The sequence below is a fragment of the Pelodiscus sinensis genome, chromosome 5, assembly GCF_052426305.1.
Source record: "Pelodiscus sinensis isolate ZL-2025 chromosome 5, ASM5242630v1, whole genome shotgun sequence".
Lineage (NCBI taxonomy): Eukaryota > Metazoa > Chordata > Testudines > Trionychidae > Pelodiscus > Pelodiscus sinensis.
The window spans coordinates 30739110-30758096 of NC_143056.1; the positions used below are offsets into that span (position 1 = coordinate 30739110).

An 18987-nucleotide genomic window follows, 5' to 3' on the forward strand; every position below is an offset into this window, starting at 1 on the left:
TTCTTATTAATAAACTAGGGAAATACAATCTACATGTGGCTACTATAAGGTGATTGCATAACTGGTTGGATAACCATTCCCAGAGAGTAGTTATCAATGGTTCACAGTCATGCTGGAAGTGGGGTTCCACAGGGATCCCTTCTTGGTCTGGTTCAATTCAATATCTTCATCAACTATTTAGATGATAGCATAGAGAGTACGCTTATAAAGTTTGCAGATACCCAGCTGGGATGGGTTGCAAGTGCTTTTGAAGACTGGGTCATAATTCAAAATGATCGGACAAACTGGAGAAATAGCATGAAGTAAATGGGATGATGTTCAATAAAGACAAATGCAAAGTATGCCACTTAGGAAGGAATAATCAGTTGCACACATACAAAATGGGAAATGACTGAATTGGAAGGTGTACTGTGAAAAATGATCTAGGCGTCGTAATGGGCCACAAACTACTCAACTGTATAACACTGTTGCAAAAAACAAAAAAGCAAAACCAAAACCAAACATCCTTCTGGGAATTTATTAATAGGAGTGTGTTAATCAAGACATGAGAAGTAATTCTTCTGTTCTACTCTATGCTGATTAGGTTTCAGCTGGATTACTGTGTCCCGTTTCGGGTGCCACTTATGAGGAAAGATGTGGAGAAATTGGAGACGGTTCAGAGAAGATCAACAAAAATGATTAAAGATCTAGAAAACATGACCTACGAGGATTGAAGATTGAAAGAATTGGGTTTGTTTAATCTGGAAAAGAGGAGACTGAGAGGGGACATGGTAACAGCTTTCAAGTACCTAAAAAGTGTTACAATGAGGAGGGAGAAAAATTACTCTCCTTAACCTCTGATGATATGACAAAAAGCAATGGGTTTAAATTGCAGCAAGGGAGGCTTAGGTTGGACATTAGAAAAAATTTCCTGTCAGTATGATTAAAAACTGGAATAAATTACCTATAGATACTGTGGAATCTCCATCTTTGGAGATTTTTAAGAGCAAGTTAGACAAACACCTGTCAGGGATGGTCTAGAGCCATGGTGTCCAAACAGTTCTGAAGCAGCAGTCATTATAGTGGCCACTGCTATAGCAAACTAGCCTCACTCAACCAGCAAAATAGCCACATTGTTCAAGCCAAGTAGGCACAGTCAACAGGCCAAACAGCCACATGTGGTTAGTTGTTAACATGCCGAACACCACGGGTCTAGATGGTGCTTGGACTTGCCATGAGCACAAGGGGACTGGACTCGATGACCTTTGGAGGCTCATTCCAATTCTAGTATTTTATGACTCTATAATTCTAACTCTTTCAAAGGATATAATAGAGTAAAAGCTAATTTTAAAATTCACAGTAAATTCCAAATTTATATTGTCAACTTAATAAATTGTTATTACATTGATGTTGTTTTTCTTTAAGACATTTTTATGAACCAAAAAAGGTATTAAAAAGTAACTTGCACAATAAATTCTAGCAGTACATGGATGTAATCTCTCGTCCAGGATAAATGATCCAGAATTAGTTTACCTATGTAAAAGTTTAGGTCATTATACAAATGGACAATGGTTAAGGGTGATGTTTGCTGACAACCATCCAAAGTGATTTAGATTTACATGCATTGGCATAGCATTGGAGTAAAGAGGCAAAGTATTAACATAAAACCCTGGTTACCAGCATGGCAAACATGTAAATAATGTTTTCTAAAGCGTTGGCTAAACTTAAAAACAAACAAACCAAACGCGAAAAAAATCTTATAATTTTTCTGTGATTTTCTCTAGTCCAGAATTGTGTCTATCAAAATACATGTATTTCTGCACAATCATATTTTAAAGGAAATGTTTACATCTACAGGTTGAATACCTCTAGTCTGGCCCTGATTGGTGCCAAACCAAATAATCTGCACGACCACAGGAAGTCAGTATTGTCTAGCATCATTACCAACACTTCCTGGGATCTTAGAAGACATTTAGAAATAAATTAGAGCTAAATAATAGCATGAAACACAGAGAGCCAGCACAAACTTTATGGGACTGCGGGAAACTTGGCCACACCCATGATAAGTGGACATCCAGCTAACTAAAATCATGCCGGAACAAGACGTTGCTGGACCAGAGAATGCCAGAATCGAGAGGTTCAATCTGTAATACGATAAGTTTCTGAATGCTTATACCAGTTCTTTTAAGTTCCTATTCCAACTTTTAAACAGTATAAATGGGCAACTTGCAAATTAGCCATGTTAAGACTAATAGTGAAGAATGAACAGCAATCTAATTTTTACTTCAGCCGCTGCCCTCAGAGTTCATTTTCCCCATATTTCAATTTTGTTTGTTTTTTAAAAATATACAAATGAAAGCAGAACTCAAATTTATGCCACAGTTGTTGTAATAAACAAAGAGTAGGTTCAAACACTGATTAAAAACAAAGGTCAAGAATAAAAAAATTAATTTCTCATCCATAGACCAGTGCTCTGCATGTGTTCCATCACGGTTTTCAATTCAGAAGTGTAACAAGTTAAATGACCCAAGACTGTTTATAGCCAACTAAAAAAAAAAAATCTAACAAATTTTGATACCGGTGGCTGTAATCCCACTGCCAGCAACAGGAAAAACAAATAGTATAAAACCTGGTACCAACAAGATAAATCTACAATTTATACAATAAATCCTTAAGAATTCAGACTTAAGGATAAAATATTTTCCTGAACTCAGCTCACTGTGCACTGCTTACTATAACTAATAGAATGCAGTTTTTTCTTCAAAGTATTAAAATCAAAATTCACAAAAGATAGTTATAACTGGCATACACAAATACATGTACAGTAGCTAGAAAATATAAAAAGATGTGGCTAGAAGATCTGTCAAACAACTTTTGTTTTTCCAATCATTCTGTAATAAAGTACCTTGTAATATTTTAAAGATGGCTTTTTGACCCAGGAGACTGAGATTTTATTTCACAATGTCTTATGATGTACTGTATCAATCAGTACTGCATGAAGTAGTCCCAGTATTAACAAAGGTGCATATTACCCATTGGAAGAAAGTCAATTAAGCAGTTGGCCAATTTTCAATGGCCTAGAAAATTTTCACTGAAGCATCTACTGTTCAGCAAAAGAATCACCCTCCATTCCTCCCCCCAAAAACAAAGACAACCCAACAAGAGTGCTTCTCTTTACTTACATTTTTAAAATAGGAAAACTGCTTGTTTTTTATATATTTGCATTCTTAGGTAGAAACTTGGTATGCCATGCCACATCAAAGAGCATATTTATGACAAGTTAAATCCTTTTTGAAAGAAAGTTCATGAACGAAACTGCCTGTCTCAATTACAGCATACCAATAGTATTTTCTACAATATTTTTAGCAGTCTGAAAGCCAACAATGTGGAGTGTACCAAGAGATGTCTTACAAAGAACTATGATAGCAGATATTTAATTTTTTAGGTTAGTTTACTGGGTTTTCATGTTTAACTTTTTTGAAGAATCAGAACAATTCTGCAGAAATTAGAAAACTACAAAAAGATATCCACAAAAATAAAGTAGAAATCCCCATTCTCTTTAAAGTTCAAGTAATGACATCATCTTCACAGCACTTCCTTTAGACAATGGCATATTGCTCATATAAAAGATCTCTTATTCTATAGAAGTCCTGGCAAAGACATCCTTCCAATCCAATGCGCCCTGTTTCAGTCTGAAACAAAAACATATTTGAATCTATTATCTTTACGTGAGATGGTGAGGGACATACTTTGCATATTGTTATCACATAACGTGTTGCATATATTCCAGAGAATTTTTTAAACATACTTACCCTACGAACAGCCACTAGGTTGTTGCACACAAGCACCCCTCCTACAAATTCAGCTTGAATTCCTTCTCGCAGAAGAACTTGTTTAAAATCAGACAGTCTTGGCTCATTCATGAAAACAGACTGATGTCCAATAACCTTTCAATGAATAAAGTATAATGAAGCTTCTAAAGAGTTAAGACAGTCATTTTTATGAAGCCTTTATAATAAAGTAACTTAGTATCTGATTGGAAAAATATTTTTTATTCCATTTCCCCTTTGTTAGCTGAAACGATTTCAAGAAGTCTTCCCTCTAGCAACTCCTGATCTGTGCTAGGAGCATGAATGTGTGTGGCAGGGCAAGGGAAATTCCAGTTTCCATTCCAAGTTCAGTAATCTGGGAAAATACATAGGAGGAGATTGCCATCCATGCTCCAGACCTTTTATGTCAGATGAAAGGGCCCTGTCAACCCTGAATCTAGCCAAGGGAAGGTTTCCCTCTGCATAGGCATTGTGTAAGACAGCCTTAAGGCTGCCCTGGTAGGACCTGCTCACAAGCCTTGGAGCAAGTGGTGTCCTGGGGAGCAGTGACCTGGTAATCAATACTGTGGTTCACAGCACAGCTCAGGGAGGCTGCCACTCCTTGGACAGCTCTAAGTGATTCCCTAAGTTATGCTCCAAGGGATACAGAGGCCCCCAACAATACTAGTTTGGGAGAGTACAAAGGTGGCTACCTATCTCCACCTGGGCTAAGAGTTAATATCTGTATGTCTCAGTTCTCTCTATTTCTTAAAAGGAATTAATGATATCTATCCAACTACATAAAAGTATATGAGGACTAAGTGCAATTCTTATAGCACTCTTTGTTCTATCTGATCCGCTGCTAGACAGTTAGATATTTTTTAAATTATATTTGTGTATGTATGTATCTTTACCCTACATAGCATAAGGAAAAGGATTTACCACAGTGTCAGATGAAATTTAAGAGTAAATCTAAGGAGTGATACCAACTAGGGCTTTCTTAATCGCAGCTAATACCTGTGATTAACTGAAAACAAAATGAATGCGTTATTTTTTTAATATGTTAATCGCATACCTCTAGGAGGCCAGCGGTTTGCATCAGCAGTGAGGGGGCTGAAGCCCCATCCCACAGCCTATATTTGAAAATATAGAAAACATATAAAACTGTTTAAATAAATGTTATTGTTTAAGAGTGTGATTAAAACTATGATTAATCACAATTAATTATTTAATATCACAATTAATCATAATTTTTAAAATTGTTTGACAGTACAAATACCAAATGATTTCCAAAGCCATGTATGGTAAGCACACAGGCTGCATAACAAATAAAAATTTGCATTGCATCAGTATCTAGAACCCCATCTGAGATGAGGGTCACTTTGTGCTAGGTACTGTATGTCTACTATATATTTGAGAGAGTTTGTGAACGAGCAAGTCTGTCTGTCTGTTCAAGAACTGCTCCTAAATGGTAAGAGCAAAGACCACCAAATTTGGCATGCAGCTTCCTCCTATAACTTAAAGCAAGTTAAGGGTTTGCAAGGGGGGACAGGGCTGAAGCTCTCCTGCCATGCATATGAGGATGTATAAAACCATACAGAAAAGAGACAGAATCACCAAGCACATGAAAAGGGTGGGCGGGCTGCGGATACCCACCCCATCTCCCTCTCCTCCCCACATTCCCCCATCTGGGACTGCCCCAGCCCTGAGTCTCTCACCTCCCTAGGCACACTTTAGGCAGGGTGCCCTCCCAATTCATATGAAAACATTGCTGGCTGTTCCCCTTCATCAGGGAGATTGAGGAATGTGCAAAGTTTGCTCCATTCCTCAAGCTGGGTGGGAATGAAGGGGGAAGACAAACCTGGACCTGCCCCAGCTGAGGAACATATACCCCTCTCACAGCTGTGTCCTCTGCAGCTGCAGCGGCCATGGAGAGGTGCTCTCACCTGGCCCCACCCTGCTGGAGTAAGAGAGGGCTGGGATAGTCCGATCTCCTAGGGGAAGCCTGCATACTGAACCCCTCATCCCCAGGCCCATGATTTAAATGAAGAAAAACAAAAATTAATTGAGTTAAGGACCTGAGCAATATTGGGCAAATCTAGTTATATATAATAAAGAGATATTCTCTGCCTTGAAGAGCTCACATTCGGAACAAAGAAAGCAGTAACTGTGTAAACAATTGTAAAAAAATCACATTAAGATGCCAATTTACACCACAGTCTAACATTAGAAACCTTACTCAAGCAAAGTTCCTCACTTTAATGAGACTTTTACCTGAATAAGTCCCACTAAAAAGTCAGGCACAAAATGTTGAAAAAACAATACCAGTAAATAATCCCCACAAATATAAAACTGAAATCCCCACCAATATGAGAGCACATAGCCAAGATAAGACAAAAGCTTTTCTACCTCATGTGGTGGCAGTGGTTCTAGAGTAGGAATGATCTCGCTCTCTTCACATACTTCCTTATCATCATCATCAAATAGACTTTTCATGGCCTTTTGCTGTGCAACAGCACTAGAGTCAGAAGAAGGCATATCCACTTGCATTTCCAAGTCTTCTCCATCTTCCCTCAGCTCTCCTTCTTCCAGAATGACTCCTGTGTCCACTTTTGAAACCCGCATGTCCAGGACACCATCTATCCAAGCTAGTTCTGCATCTTTCGCTTTACAGAACTGAAGAGAGCTGACCAGAGAATCTTTTAACCTGACCTAAGTGGCACACAAACAAAAAGAACAATTACTTATCTTGTAACTGTTTTTCTTCAAGATGTGTTGCTCATGTCCATTTCATGTAGGTGTGTGCGCGCAGCATGCACACATCATCGGAAATTTTTCCCTTAGCAGTACCCGCTGGACCACCAGGCAAGCCCCCTGGAGAGGTGCTGCTATACTAGCCAATATATACCCCTCTTGCCCTCCACCTCCTCAATTCCTTCTTACCAGACCATTCTGATGAAGGTGAGATGGGCGAGATGTGGAATGGACATGAGCAACATCTCTCAAAGAACAACAGTTACGAGGAAAGTAACCGCTCTTTCTTCTTCGAATGATTGCTCATGTAAATTCCATGTAGGTGATTCCAAAGCAGAAACCTTAGAAGGCGGGGTCAGAGTTTTACCCTTCCACTGAACGGAGGGCAGCCCTACCCAGTGCTGCATCCTCCTTAGCCTGTTGGGTCAGTGCATAGCGACTGGAAAAGGTGTGGAGAGAGGACCACGTGGCAGCCCTACAGATGTCCAGGATCGGGACATGAGCCACAAAAGCTCCAGAGGAGATCTGAGCCCTAGTAGAGTGGGCCAAGAGGGGAAGGGCTAGAACCTCAGCCAGCCCATAGCACTCCCTAACACAGGCAGTGATCCAGGAGGAGATCCTTTGCACAGAGACTGGCTGACCCTTCAGCTGCTCACAATGGCTACAAAGAGCTAAGGCGACCTATGGAAGGGCTTTGTCCTCTCTAAATAAAAGGCTAAAGCCCTCCTGACATCCAAAGTCTGCAACTCCTGTTCCTAACCCAGTGCGTAGGGTAAAAGACTAGCAGGAAAATGTCCTGTGATACATGGAGGCTAGACACCACCTTCGGAAGGAAGGCAGGGTGGGGGCACAATCTGATTTTATCCTTGAAAAAAACTGTGTATGGGGGATCCAAAGTAAGAGCCCTCAGTTCGGACACATGCCTAGCCAATGTAATGGCCACTGGAAGGGACACCATATATAGGATAGGTGCAGGAGCAAGCACGTCGCCAGGGTTCAAAGGGAGGTCCCATAAGTTTAGACAGGATCAGACTGAGGTCCCACTGGGGGACAGGCTGCTGAATGTGTGGATAAAGCCTGTCCAGGCCCTTCAAAAATCCGTTCATCATCAGGTCCACAAAAAGAGTCTTACCCCGGGCACCCAGGTGAAAGGTGGAAATAGCCGCTAGATGAACTTTAACTGAGGAGGAGAACCACTGTAACCTAAGATCTAGAAGGTGGGACCAGGGTATCCATGGGCAATACTCCCCTCTGGATAGTCCAGGCATGGAAGCGTTTCTTCTTGGCCAGATATGTAGCCCTAGCAGAAGGCTTCCTACTGCCTTGCAGTACCTCTTGCACGCATGCTGAGCACTGTTGTTCCGCTGCTGTCAGCCCTGCAGCTTCCAAGCCATAAGGTGCAAGGACCGCAGGTCCAGGTGGCAAAGCCTGACGAAGTTCTGCATCATCAGGTCCAGGACCAGCGGGAGAGTGACCTGTCTATTGCAGGACAGACTCAGGAGGGTCACGAACTAGTGCTGCCTGGGCCATGCTGGAGTGATGAGAATCAGGGATTCCCTGAATTCCCAATCCCTCAGGAGAACTCTGTGGACTAGCGTGAATGGCAGAAATGCATACAGGAGTCCCTTGGGCCAGGGGATGAGTAGCGCTTCTCCCAGAGAGCACCGCCCCAACCCCATGAGAGAACAGAATCTTAGGCACTTCCTGTTCTGACCAGTGGCAAACAGGTCCAGAAGGGGAAATCCACACCTGTGGAAAATCCAGTGAGCTGCATCCCCTCAGAGGGACCACTCGTGGCTGGAGAAGGACGTGTTGTTGGATAGAATGAGAACTGACCTGTTCCTGAGCTGAGGGAGGAAGGCTGCACAGGCAAGACAGACTGCCTGCAGCTCCCTGACATTGATATGCAGAGAGAGGTTGTCCCGGGACCACATACCTTGTGTCCGCATGTCTCTGAGATGGGCCCCTCAACCAGTGTCTGACGCTTCTGTCACAAGACAGAGTGTCGGCATAATGGAACTCCAGCACAGACCACCTCCTCCCGAGTCCACCAATCCAGGGAGCGCAGGACATCAGAGGGAACTGTCACCACTCTGTCCCATGGGTGAAGGGACGGGTTGTGAGTCCGTGCAAGCCACAGCTGCAGCGAATGCATGCAGAGCTTGGCGCACTGGATGACGTAGAAGCACGTGGCCATTAGCCCCAGGAGGCACATGCAGGCCCTGGCTGCGGTCATCGGGAATGCCCGCACGTTCTGGAAAGCTGCCTTGATTACCAGAAAATGGGACGTGGGAAGGGAAGCCCTGGCCGATGTGCTCACAGACTATCACTTAGGTGGGTACCAGGGTCAATTTTGACACATTCAGGAGCAGTCCCAACTCCCAAAAGAGGTCTTGAACTAAGGCGATGTGAGCCCACACCTTGTTCGCGGAGCACCCTTCTAGAAGCCAGTCAACCAGGTAGGGGAACACCTGGATGCCCTGTTTTCCCAGGGTGGCAGCGACAACAGCCATGCACTTCCTGAAGAACTGGGGGGCTGTGGAAAGGCCAAAACAGAGGACTGTAAACTGATAATGGTCCCTGCCCACTGTAAAGCGGAGGAACTGCCAGTGGTGGTGTACAGTGGAAATATGAAAGTAAGCATCTTTTAGATTGAGGGCAGCGTACCAGTCTCTGGGAGTTAAGGAGGTAATAATGGATGCCAGAGTCACCATACTGAATTTGGTTTTATGATGAAGGCATTGGGGTCCCTGAGGTCCAGGATGGGATGAAACCCACCCTTGGAGACCAGGAAGTATAGGAGTAGAAGCCCTAGCCCAAGAACTCTAGGGGAACTGCCTCTGCAGCCCCCAAGATGAGGAGCTGAAGAACCTCCTCCCGAAGGGGAAGCCTGTGAGAGGGGTCCCTGAAGAGGAACAGGGAAGGGGGATAGGAGGGAGGGGCAGAAAGGAAGGGATGGTGTACCCCCTTCCCACCATTTCTAGGATCCAATGGTCCAAGATAATGGATTCCCAGGCCCAGCAGAAAGGGAATAGGCAGTCCCGGAGAGGGGGTATGAGGCTGGCAATCTGTCCTCGGGCATACCCTGAAAACCCTTAATGGAGCCCTGAAGACTTGCTGGGCGGGCCCTAACGCTGGTCATGGGCCTGCTGGGAATGGCGTCTGCCAATCCTTCCATTGCTGTTTCTACTATGGAGATGGGAGAAGTGCCCTGCTGGGAGGATCTAGGGGCATTTCTGCCTGACAGAGCGTGTAGTTGGGTAGCAGGCATGTGAACAGCCAAGGACCTTAGGCCTTTCCTTGAGGTCATGCAGACATTGGTCGGTCTGCTCAGAGAAGAGGTATAAGGCCCTCAAAGGGAAGGTCCTGGAAGTCCTGGTGTTCAGGACGTACACTCCAGATCCCTGCAACCAGGAGACCAGTCCTGTGGCCATACACTGGGCGGCTGCATCGAGGGTGGCCTGGAAGGTGGCCCGAGAGACCATCCTGCCTGCCTGCCTCCATGAGGGCTCTAAACTTGGGCTGAGAGTCCCTGGGAAGCAGTTTGGTAAACTTGTCCATGGATGCCAAGGTGATACAGCCATAGCAAGACAACAGATTCTGCTGGTTCGCTATACGGAGTTAAAGACCCCTAGATGCACAGGCCTTCCTGCCCAAAGGTCCATTTTCTTGGCGTCCCTCTTCTTAGGCGTGGCACCCGGTTGGCCCTTTGGTTGTCCAGGCAGTGAACCAAAGTCCCCGGAGGCGGGTGGGAGAAAAGGTGTTCATTCCCCTCCTAAGAAAAGTACCACCGCTCAGCCTTCTTGTCTGTTGGTGAGATAGAGGCCAGGGTTTGCCAGAGGGACTTCGTGATTTTGGCCACAGTCTCGTTGATGGGAAGTGCCACTCAGGTAAGGATGTTGGGCTGTAGGATATTGACCATAGGGTCAGAGTCCTCAGACACCCTCTCAGCCTGGACTCCCAAGCTCTGGGTTAGGTAACGAATGAGGTCCTGGTGGGACCTCAAGTCCGTGAAAGGCATGGAGGGGATAGAGTCACTCAGGGCCTCATCCAGAGAGGAGGACAAAGACCCCTTCATGCCAGCCTCCACAGGGTCACGGGTTTGTGAGGGGGCCTGAGAGGCCACACATGAGGGCACTGTGGTGGGAGAGCAACAGGGGCCTCACTCTCCAAGGGTCTCAGTGACGTCTGGCCTGGAGGAAGGGACTGGCCTGCCGTGGGGGACTGAGCCAGTGGGGTTGCTGAAGGAGGTGCCCAAGACCCAGAAAAGAGGGTCCACACCCTGGCTCTGGTGGTAGGCCCAGGGGATCCAAAACAGCCACTAAGTCAGGCCTTGCGTTTGTGGAGGCCGGGACTGCAGCAGCACTGGTAATGGGACTGGCTGGGCCCATTGATGATGATGCAGACGTTGGTGAGTGGAGGCACAGCGGTGCCGCAATCGGTGGCAAGAATAGAACTGGTGCCAGGACCTGGATTTGGATCCCCAAGATAACCGTGCAGACTGCACCTCTGAGTTGGTCAAGTACTCCGAGGTGGACCAGGGTGGAGCGGAGGCAGTTGCAGCAAGTGATCTCCCTGTTTGGAACATGCTGGGCCATTGACTCCAGCTTGCCCCATTGCCAGGGAGGAGGGGGAGGCATGGTCAGAGCCGGTAGCTGCAGAGCTTGGTGCCATACTCGGTACCGCCCAAGGACCTTGTACGGGTGCCAGATCCAGTGCCAGGGCGCGGGCTGGTGTTGAGGCTGTCACCGGTCCCCAAGACTGTGGATGGTACTGCACTCAGTACTGGGGAGGCAGGTGTAGGTGCCGGGTTGAAGTGGTGATGTCCCCTCACTTCTAGGCCCGACCTGGCTCATGATACTTGGTTGGGGCCAGTGCCAAGGTAGGGGAAGAAGACAGCTCGATCAAATCCCTGGCCATCTCGAAGGTCTCCGGAGTGGAGGGCTCCAGGAAGTCCCGCACTGGGCTGGAATCTTGGCACAGACTAGAACAGTTTTTGCCCGACTGCAATGGTCTGGGCACAGTGCTCGATGGTGCTGCATGCCCTACCTGAGGGCGCACAGAGGGCACGCACCGTGGGGGTGACCTGCCCCTACTAGGGCTCCTCTTCTTCTGGGGCACCGGGGACTGAGGCCAGTGCCGAGGTCTACGTGGTACCAGGGAGGTACATAAATGGCCTAATGCCTCCTGCACCAAAGTTGGTGCGCTCTGAGTCACGGGGGCCAAGTAGGATGCCAGTGCCGGGTGGAAAGCTGCCTCCATAAGAATAATCTTCAAGCGCGATTCTCTCACTTCGTGCGTGGCTTGAAGGCCTTACAGATTTTACAGGCCTCAGATAAATGGGCCTCACCAAGGCATTTAGGGCAGGCAGAATGAGAGTCACCGCAGGGCATAGGCCTCTGGCACGTCTCACAGGGCTTGAAGCCTTGAGGCCAAGGCATGTCCTGCTGTACACTCTGGGAGCACGGTGCGAGTCCTGCGGTTGAGTCCTTAGCACAAGAAACAACACCTAACAACTGCTTAGAAAGCTAAGAAGAACTGTGAAACTTAAACTGCTAAAGGGCGCTTGCTGAGCAAGAGCAGAAGCATGAGCGGTAAGAAGGAATTGAGAAGGTGGAAAGAAATTGAGGGGGTGGAGAACCAGCAGGGGTATATATTGGCTGGTATAGCAGAGCCACTCCAGAGGGTTCCGCTGCTAGCCCAACAAGTACAGCTAAGGGAAAAATTTCTAATGATGCACGCTGCACGTGCGTACCTATATGAAATGGACATGAGCAATCACTCAAAGAAGAAACAGTACTGACATTTACGTAGGCAAACTTGACAGCACATTTCACAGGCTCCTAACACCAAACTTTTTAAACATTAATCATTTCCCCATTCATTATGACTCGATGTTTTTTGGATCCACCATACTCTTTGGTAAAATAAACAGAAGTAAGGCACAATATTAAATGACAGAAGAGTACACATGGATTTCATCTTACAATTGGTTTGGAAAGTGGCAGAGAAAAACCAATGCTAGTGTTCTTTTTTGATAAAGATACTGAGACTAGATTGTGGCATTTGAGACAGCAAGATCTTGTAGAGTTAAGGTGAGGCTTTCATTGCAACACCCTTTTTCACATATTTTCCTGGTGTGTTGAAACTATCCTTGACTGGTCTTAGGATATTCAAGAATGGTTCCTTCTGCATATTTGAATTATTGGCGAGATTAATAAATAAAAAGCCACTTAACATATCAACTTTGCATTCAAAAGGGCACTTATGCAGTTCTTTACTAGTTATGATGGAAAAAGACTAAAAATCTAAACCTTCAATAAATGAAATATCACTTTTAACCATATTCATCTAGAATCTAAAATCTTAAGAAATTCCAGTAAAAACCTGCCTTCTGTGAGACATCACTATTCAGTGGCATTGTATTCCCAAATCTAGATGCTGCTGTTGGGATCAAATATATAAAGGAGACTTGCAATATTTTATTATAAAACACCCACCACAATCCTCCCAAAAAACTAATTAATTTCTTCTTCATTTTCTGATGTCCCCATCTGCTTCTTTTTCAAATGTTACGTACTTTGCTAAACCAACAACAGAAATAGCAAAGACATGATTTGCACACCAGAGAGCAGAAAAGGTTTCAGGACTGATTCTGAAATCTGACTTTTTTCTGTATTGCAATGTTTCTAAAATTATCCACAAAATTCTCTCTTTAGGAGAGGCAGCAGCACTGGGTGACAGGCAGCTGGTCTATGAAGGGAACTGTTTTTTAAATTGGCTCCCCCTCCTGGACAAGCTCCCACCTGGGATCCGGCTGCCTCTGATATAGTAGCTACCAGCACCTCCCCTGGGGACTATAGAATAGTTGACTAACAGATAAAGAATTCATGAGGCTACTCAACTATTCAATTAACCGATATTTAACATCCTTAGTATAGAGTTTCACTGGCCTTTCTCCAATCAGCTTTTGAATCACGCATTCATATCCCACTCCTTTCAAACTGAGTTAGGTACTTGTGTCCTTAGTTCCCTTGCCCCTTCATTAAATTTCTGCTTCAAAGCTTAGTTGGAACCATTTATAATGCTGACATGCTCATGCAATTTCTCTAGTTTCTTTCCTGTTACACAGAGAGAGAGACAAACACACCCAAGCACACTAATGGTTTAGTTGAGGTTTTCACTTATATTAACTTGCACTTGACAATTGTATTTTCAGCTAATACTTGGGCTATTTCTTTTCCATCCAAAACTCTTCTAAGTAGTTTCAATAAGAATTTTGGATATACAGTGAATGCAGGACTTGGACTCAAATTATACCTAAACACATACAATGTTTTCAGCAGGGCAAGTTGAATGAGATACCTTCCTTTTGCACTTCGTAACTGCAGGCTTAAATATGTAATCATACATTTCTATTTATGTAGTGATTACATTTATAATGTGTAGGTATGGTATATCCACAAAATTGTAAAGGAAATGTTTCCATCTTTCCCCAGAAACAAAAGTTATTTGTCTTGCCTTGGTATGACTATATTGAGGTAGGCAAATACCGGCCTGTGGGCCAGATCCAATCCACCAGGGTTAGACCCTGGTGGGCCACTACCATTATATTTACTTGTGCTTCACAGGTACAGGCAATTCCAGCTGATGTTGGCCACGGATTGCCGTTCCTTGCTAATAGGAGCTGTGGGAAGTGGTGTCCTAGTCTGTGAAGTCTCCTGCAGCTCCTAGCGGCCAAGATCTGCAATCACAGATACTTGCAGAAGCACAGGTAAATGTAGCAGGAGCTTGCCAGGAAATAATCCTGGATAATCACCACCATTTTATTGCCCAGCCCTAGACTAGCTGCAAGAATTCCTTCCAAAGGAACAGCTAAAAGAACATAGCCAAAAGATCAATGTAGCTCTCACATTCCTCAGTACTTATACAACTGACAAATTCTACTATCTTACCTGATAGATGTGAGTCTCGCTGGTCGCATCTACAGTTTCATGCAGTTTAGGCATATAAACTTTAATATCTTTTCCACCAAAAGCTCTGCAAGATTCTGAAAGGTCCTGACTGGCCTCTGGTGGACCATGGACAATGATTAACTGTCGTGGCTTCATCTGGTTAATGATTTTTTTAATGGAGTCACCATCTGAGCGTCCTTCATAGTCTATGTATGTAACTCTAGCTCTAATTTGATTTAAGACAAAAAAAAATCTTAATGCTTTATGTCCTAAATTTAGAAAGAATAATTATGATGTCTTATTGCTGTAACACATGCTCTTCGTCTCCCATTCCCCCTCCTATTCTATCCCCCATCATGCATAAAAGTAGACTATAAGCTCTTTAGAGTCGAAACTATTAATCAAATTCTGTGCCATCTTTAGGAGAGGCAGCTCAAAAAAGTGCAGCTCACAGGAAGCTCTAAGTATAGTTGTGCTTTCCTGACTCCAAAACCGGCTGCAGCACAGCTTAGGCAGCCCAGGAAGGTGGGACTACTGTAAGTTATGGAAGTCTTCCATGTTGTTTGCAGTATAACCCAGAATAGCAGTAGTTATGCACACTATCCCCCAAAATATCAGAGACTACACTAGGAAAAGCATGCAGGGAAGGCCACAGTTGGGTCATATATGCTGGTCCAATGCAACGCCCGCACAAGTAGAATTCTCCCTCAGCCTGTTTAAGCCATCCAAATACCATACAGAGGTGAGGGAGAGAAAGGGGCAAAATCTTCTTTTATATCTTTTCATCTGTGCTACCAAGCACCCAGCATCTTTCTGGATGCTGTAAAATAATAATGTAATACTACATTGGGGAAGGTTTCGTTTTCTTTACAAAAAAAGGATTTGATATATGATTCTTTAAATATATGCTGTTATTTCAATGATTTTTTGCCCTTTACACAATTTAAAAAACAACAACAACAACAAAAAATTATCTTCCAGTTCTCCAGAAAAGTCTCCCTTTGGACTTGGAAAAAAAATAACCATTATGAAGTTTCACCCTTGCAAATTTTTTTCCCGGGGGGGGGGGAAGGAGACCCAAATGTAAGCAACTGAAAGCTTGTTTGCAATGTATCAATCATTTCACTTGCAAATTTCTAACAAACAGTGCCCTCCAGCTGTGAGCTTATCTAAAAATCACTTACTTTATTTCCTTTGATTCTGTTGTTGAAATACATTTTGTAGGAACATCTGATAAATCTTGGTCCATAGGCTCATCTCCATTTGTCAGACCAGATTCTAATTTACTCTTTTCTTCTTCAGTTGCTTGAAGCTCTGGAACTAGAAAATCTTCAGGCCTAATGTTGGAATTTATAATTATATGTATTAAAGTAATGCCATGGTTTTAGGCACTATATAACATTTACTATTACATTATATTAAACTTATGTTTCTTTGCAATTAAAAGTAAAATAAATTCAGCAAAAATGCTTTAAAAGATTCCAATATCTAAATATGCTCAAGGATATTCCACTTAGATGAGCTATATTTCTTCTAGATTAATATATGTTAGATATTCCGATTTCTGAATTTACTATCAGCAAACATTTTGCAAGATTCTCTTGCTTTTTAAAAAGTTCCGTAAAAGGCAGATAGGAACTGCTTGCTTCCAAGAAAGAAGATGTTTTCCCTTCTTTTCATTTTAAAGTTTACAAATCAGATTGTGTAATTTAAACAAAATCAGGTTCACATTAAACAGAAAAGAACGTAATCACTACTTTCTTCTAGGATAAGGAAAGTACCTAGACAGGCAGCATGATTTAAATGGACTGATCTTGAGGAAAAACTTAATTTCAGTCCTGGTCTATCACTAATTTTCTAAAGAAGTTACAACAACTTATCTTAATTTTTGTCTGTTATCCTTTGTCTAAAACAACAATAATACCTACTTCACAGAAGTGTCACATGTGCATCAAAAACAAAATACTATACAAATAATATTACTTTTGTTTCCCACACATACTTGATAATCTCCCCATATTCATCCCATTTAATTCTTTCTTCTGGGGCCGGAAACATTGGATAAGATTTCTTGGCCTGTTTGAAGAAGCTTCCTTTTCGCCCACCTTCGCCTTTCATCATCAAGTCATGTTTAGTTTTATGCACAGTTGGCTGATCAATATCCTCTTCAACATCACTCTCATCACTGGAATCTATATCTGCCCTGAAATGTCACCCCCAAATGGATTTTAAGTTATTTCTTTAAGTTTCATATTACACACACAGTCTGAAATTTTACACAACATTGCTTGCATTATCTGACTGTCACATGACTAATTTTGCAATTAATAAGCATATAGAAATATTTAAAATCAGTTACTGCTGGAGAACTAAGATGATTTACAAACTTCAGAAAGCCCACGACTGTAAAAGAGATCAGCTGAAAGGGTCCAATAAATCAGAACATCCAACTGATTATGATCTGATATATTTGCATCTATGAAAGCTACAATTTTCAGGTATTTCCAAAAGATAGTAAGGAATCACACTGGTTACTTGGATGCTGTGCCTTTTGCATTAATAGCCCACTATATTAATAGGAAATATACTTACTCTTTGGACTGTTCTAACTTTTTAGCTGCTTCTTTCTTTAGTTTCTCCTTTTCTAGGTACTCCTCAAGCTCCTTCCCTTCAAGTTTGACACGGCTCCTCAACTAAAAAAAAAAAAAAAAAAAACGAGTGAGAGAGAGAGAGAGAGAGTGTAAAAAAACAAAAGGAGGGGAAAAATTGTATTAGAAATTAGAATATATAACATACAAAAACACTAACTTTAATACTTGCTTCTTCTACACTAGTTAAAACTTTTAGCCTGTCATAATACCAAAGTGATTAAAGGAACATTCTGCCATCCACATTCAGTTGAGCAGTAACTTACTCTAAAATGGAAATAAAATCCCTAATATCATAAAACTGAGCAAATACGGTATTACACACTTAATAATACAATAGGTATACCAAAACTGTATTAAAAATCAACTGATTCACTATACAAAACTCCTACATTGAAACTGAATTTCATGTAGTTACTTAAAGTGGAGACATTTTTCCCTTTCTTTTAGTAAATGAATAGGGCAAAATTCACCAATAATATTTGGTGTTGATATTCTGCTTTCCCTATCTTTGCCACTGACAGACAAAAGCAAAGTTGAATACTGTTATAGAGAACAGTAGCATATTTCACTGTGGATTTAAAGGCGGCCTACCACTACAGAAGTTTTTTTTAAATAAGACTGTATCCCAAGGACAATTATGCATGAAGTGTCATCCTGTGCATTTAGGAAATGATAAAAGAAAGCTGGAGAATCGATATGAGATATGCTAAAGAACTTCTTTAAAGCATTGTGTGTACACACTACCATACGAACCACAAAATCAGGGGCAGCTGTAGTATGAAAAATTATTGAAATTAGCTGTATAAGTCAACTGTTCCTTTTTATTTTCCACCCTTCGTTTTACCTTCTTAAATCTATTGCACTAATGTAACACACTCAGCTTGACTGTCTTTTTCCAAGTGGTTTTGTCCAAATAGGATACTGTACCTTGCTATGGAAACCGTACAATCACATTCTGTTTACTGTAACATGGGTGTGCTTCTGTGATGTGAAAGGTTTTGAGTTTTTTTTTTTTTTAGCAATTTCTATACTTTATAGATTTCATAAGCTTACTCTTCAGCTAATATTTTATAATTCTCTACCATAAAATCTACTTTTGATCTTATTCTTGTTTAATGATGCCATGATTATCTATAATTACAGTTTAACACAACAGGAAACAAGTGGCTGTTAAAGTCTCTCAGCACCTAGACAAAATTGTCAATAGCACAATCAAAGAAGAAATGTAATCTAAGTCTTGCACACACTGCCACAATTGGTAAACATCAGAAAATGTGAATTGTAACATATTTCCTTACCTCTATATCAATAACCTTTTCAGAAGGGTTGTCTATAAGGAATCGTGCTAGTGTCCCAGGTGTAGTCCTATAAGTTAAAATTACAGAGTTTTTGGAATCCTGACACCACTGTATAAAGAGATCTCTTGAAAACCCACATTCCAAGTCAGGCTGGCTGGCAAGCACAACTTTAGGACTAGGCACTCGAGCCAGGTCAGAAAGACCATGACATAATGAGAGATGGCGGAACTGAAATGGATTGTTCCTCTTGTCTTCAAAACACCTCATGAGTTTGTCACTCATCCACTCAACCTAAAAGAGGAGTTGGAAAAAAGTGTTAAGCTGTCTGTAGGATTTACATGGTACTTTTCAGTAACTAAAACCAATGTACGAACTCTATACTTGTACATGAAAGCATTAAAAAATGCTTTTCTAGAGATTCTCAAGTTGACAGGTATACCATGTACACACAACAAATCAGTCTCTTTACTAGGGATATTAAATATCAGTTAATTGAATAGTCAATTAAACTAATGAATTCTTATCAGTTACTTGACTATTC

At 42.4% G+C, this 18987-nt stretch overlaps 1 protein-coding gene across 2 annotated transcripts in view; it reads right to left on the reverse strand.

The window, feature by feature from the left end:
• Positions 1-497: 497 nt before the first annotated feature.
• CPSF2 (cleavage and polyadenylation specific factor 2) overlaps positions 498-18987 on the reverse strand; it is a 39860-nt gene continuing 21370 nt past the window's right edge. For both annotated transcript variants that reach the window (XM_014578876.4, XM_025189923.3), the window contains 8 exons: positions 18447-18737; positions 17090-17190; positions 16500-16700; positions 15682-15834; positions 14498-14723; positions 6198-6500; positions 3792-3926; positions 498-3671 (listed from right to left, as the gene is read on the reverse strand). In XM_014578876.4, the coding sequence (XP_014434362.2) occupies positions 3579-3671; positions 3792-3926; positions 6198-6500; positions 14498-14723; positions 15682-15834; positions 16500-16700; positions 17090-17190; positions 18447-18737 (1503 nt within the window). In that variant the 3' untranslated portion in view covers positions 498-3578. The remainder of the gene's footprint in view (positions 3672-3791; positions 3927-6197; positions 6501-14497; positions 14724-15681; positions 15835-16499; positions 16701-17089; positions 17191-18446; positions 18738-18987) is intronic.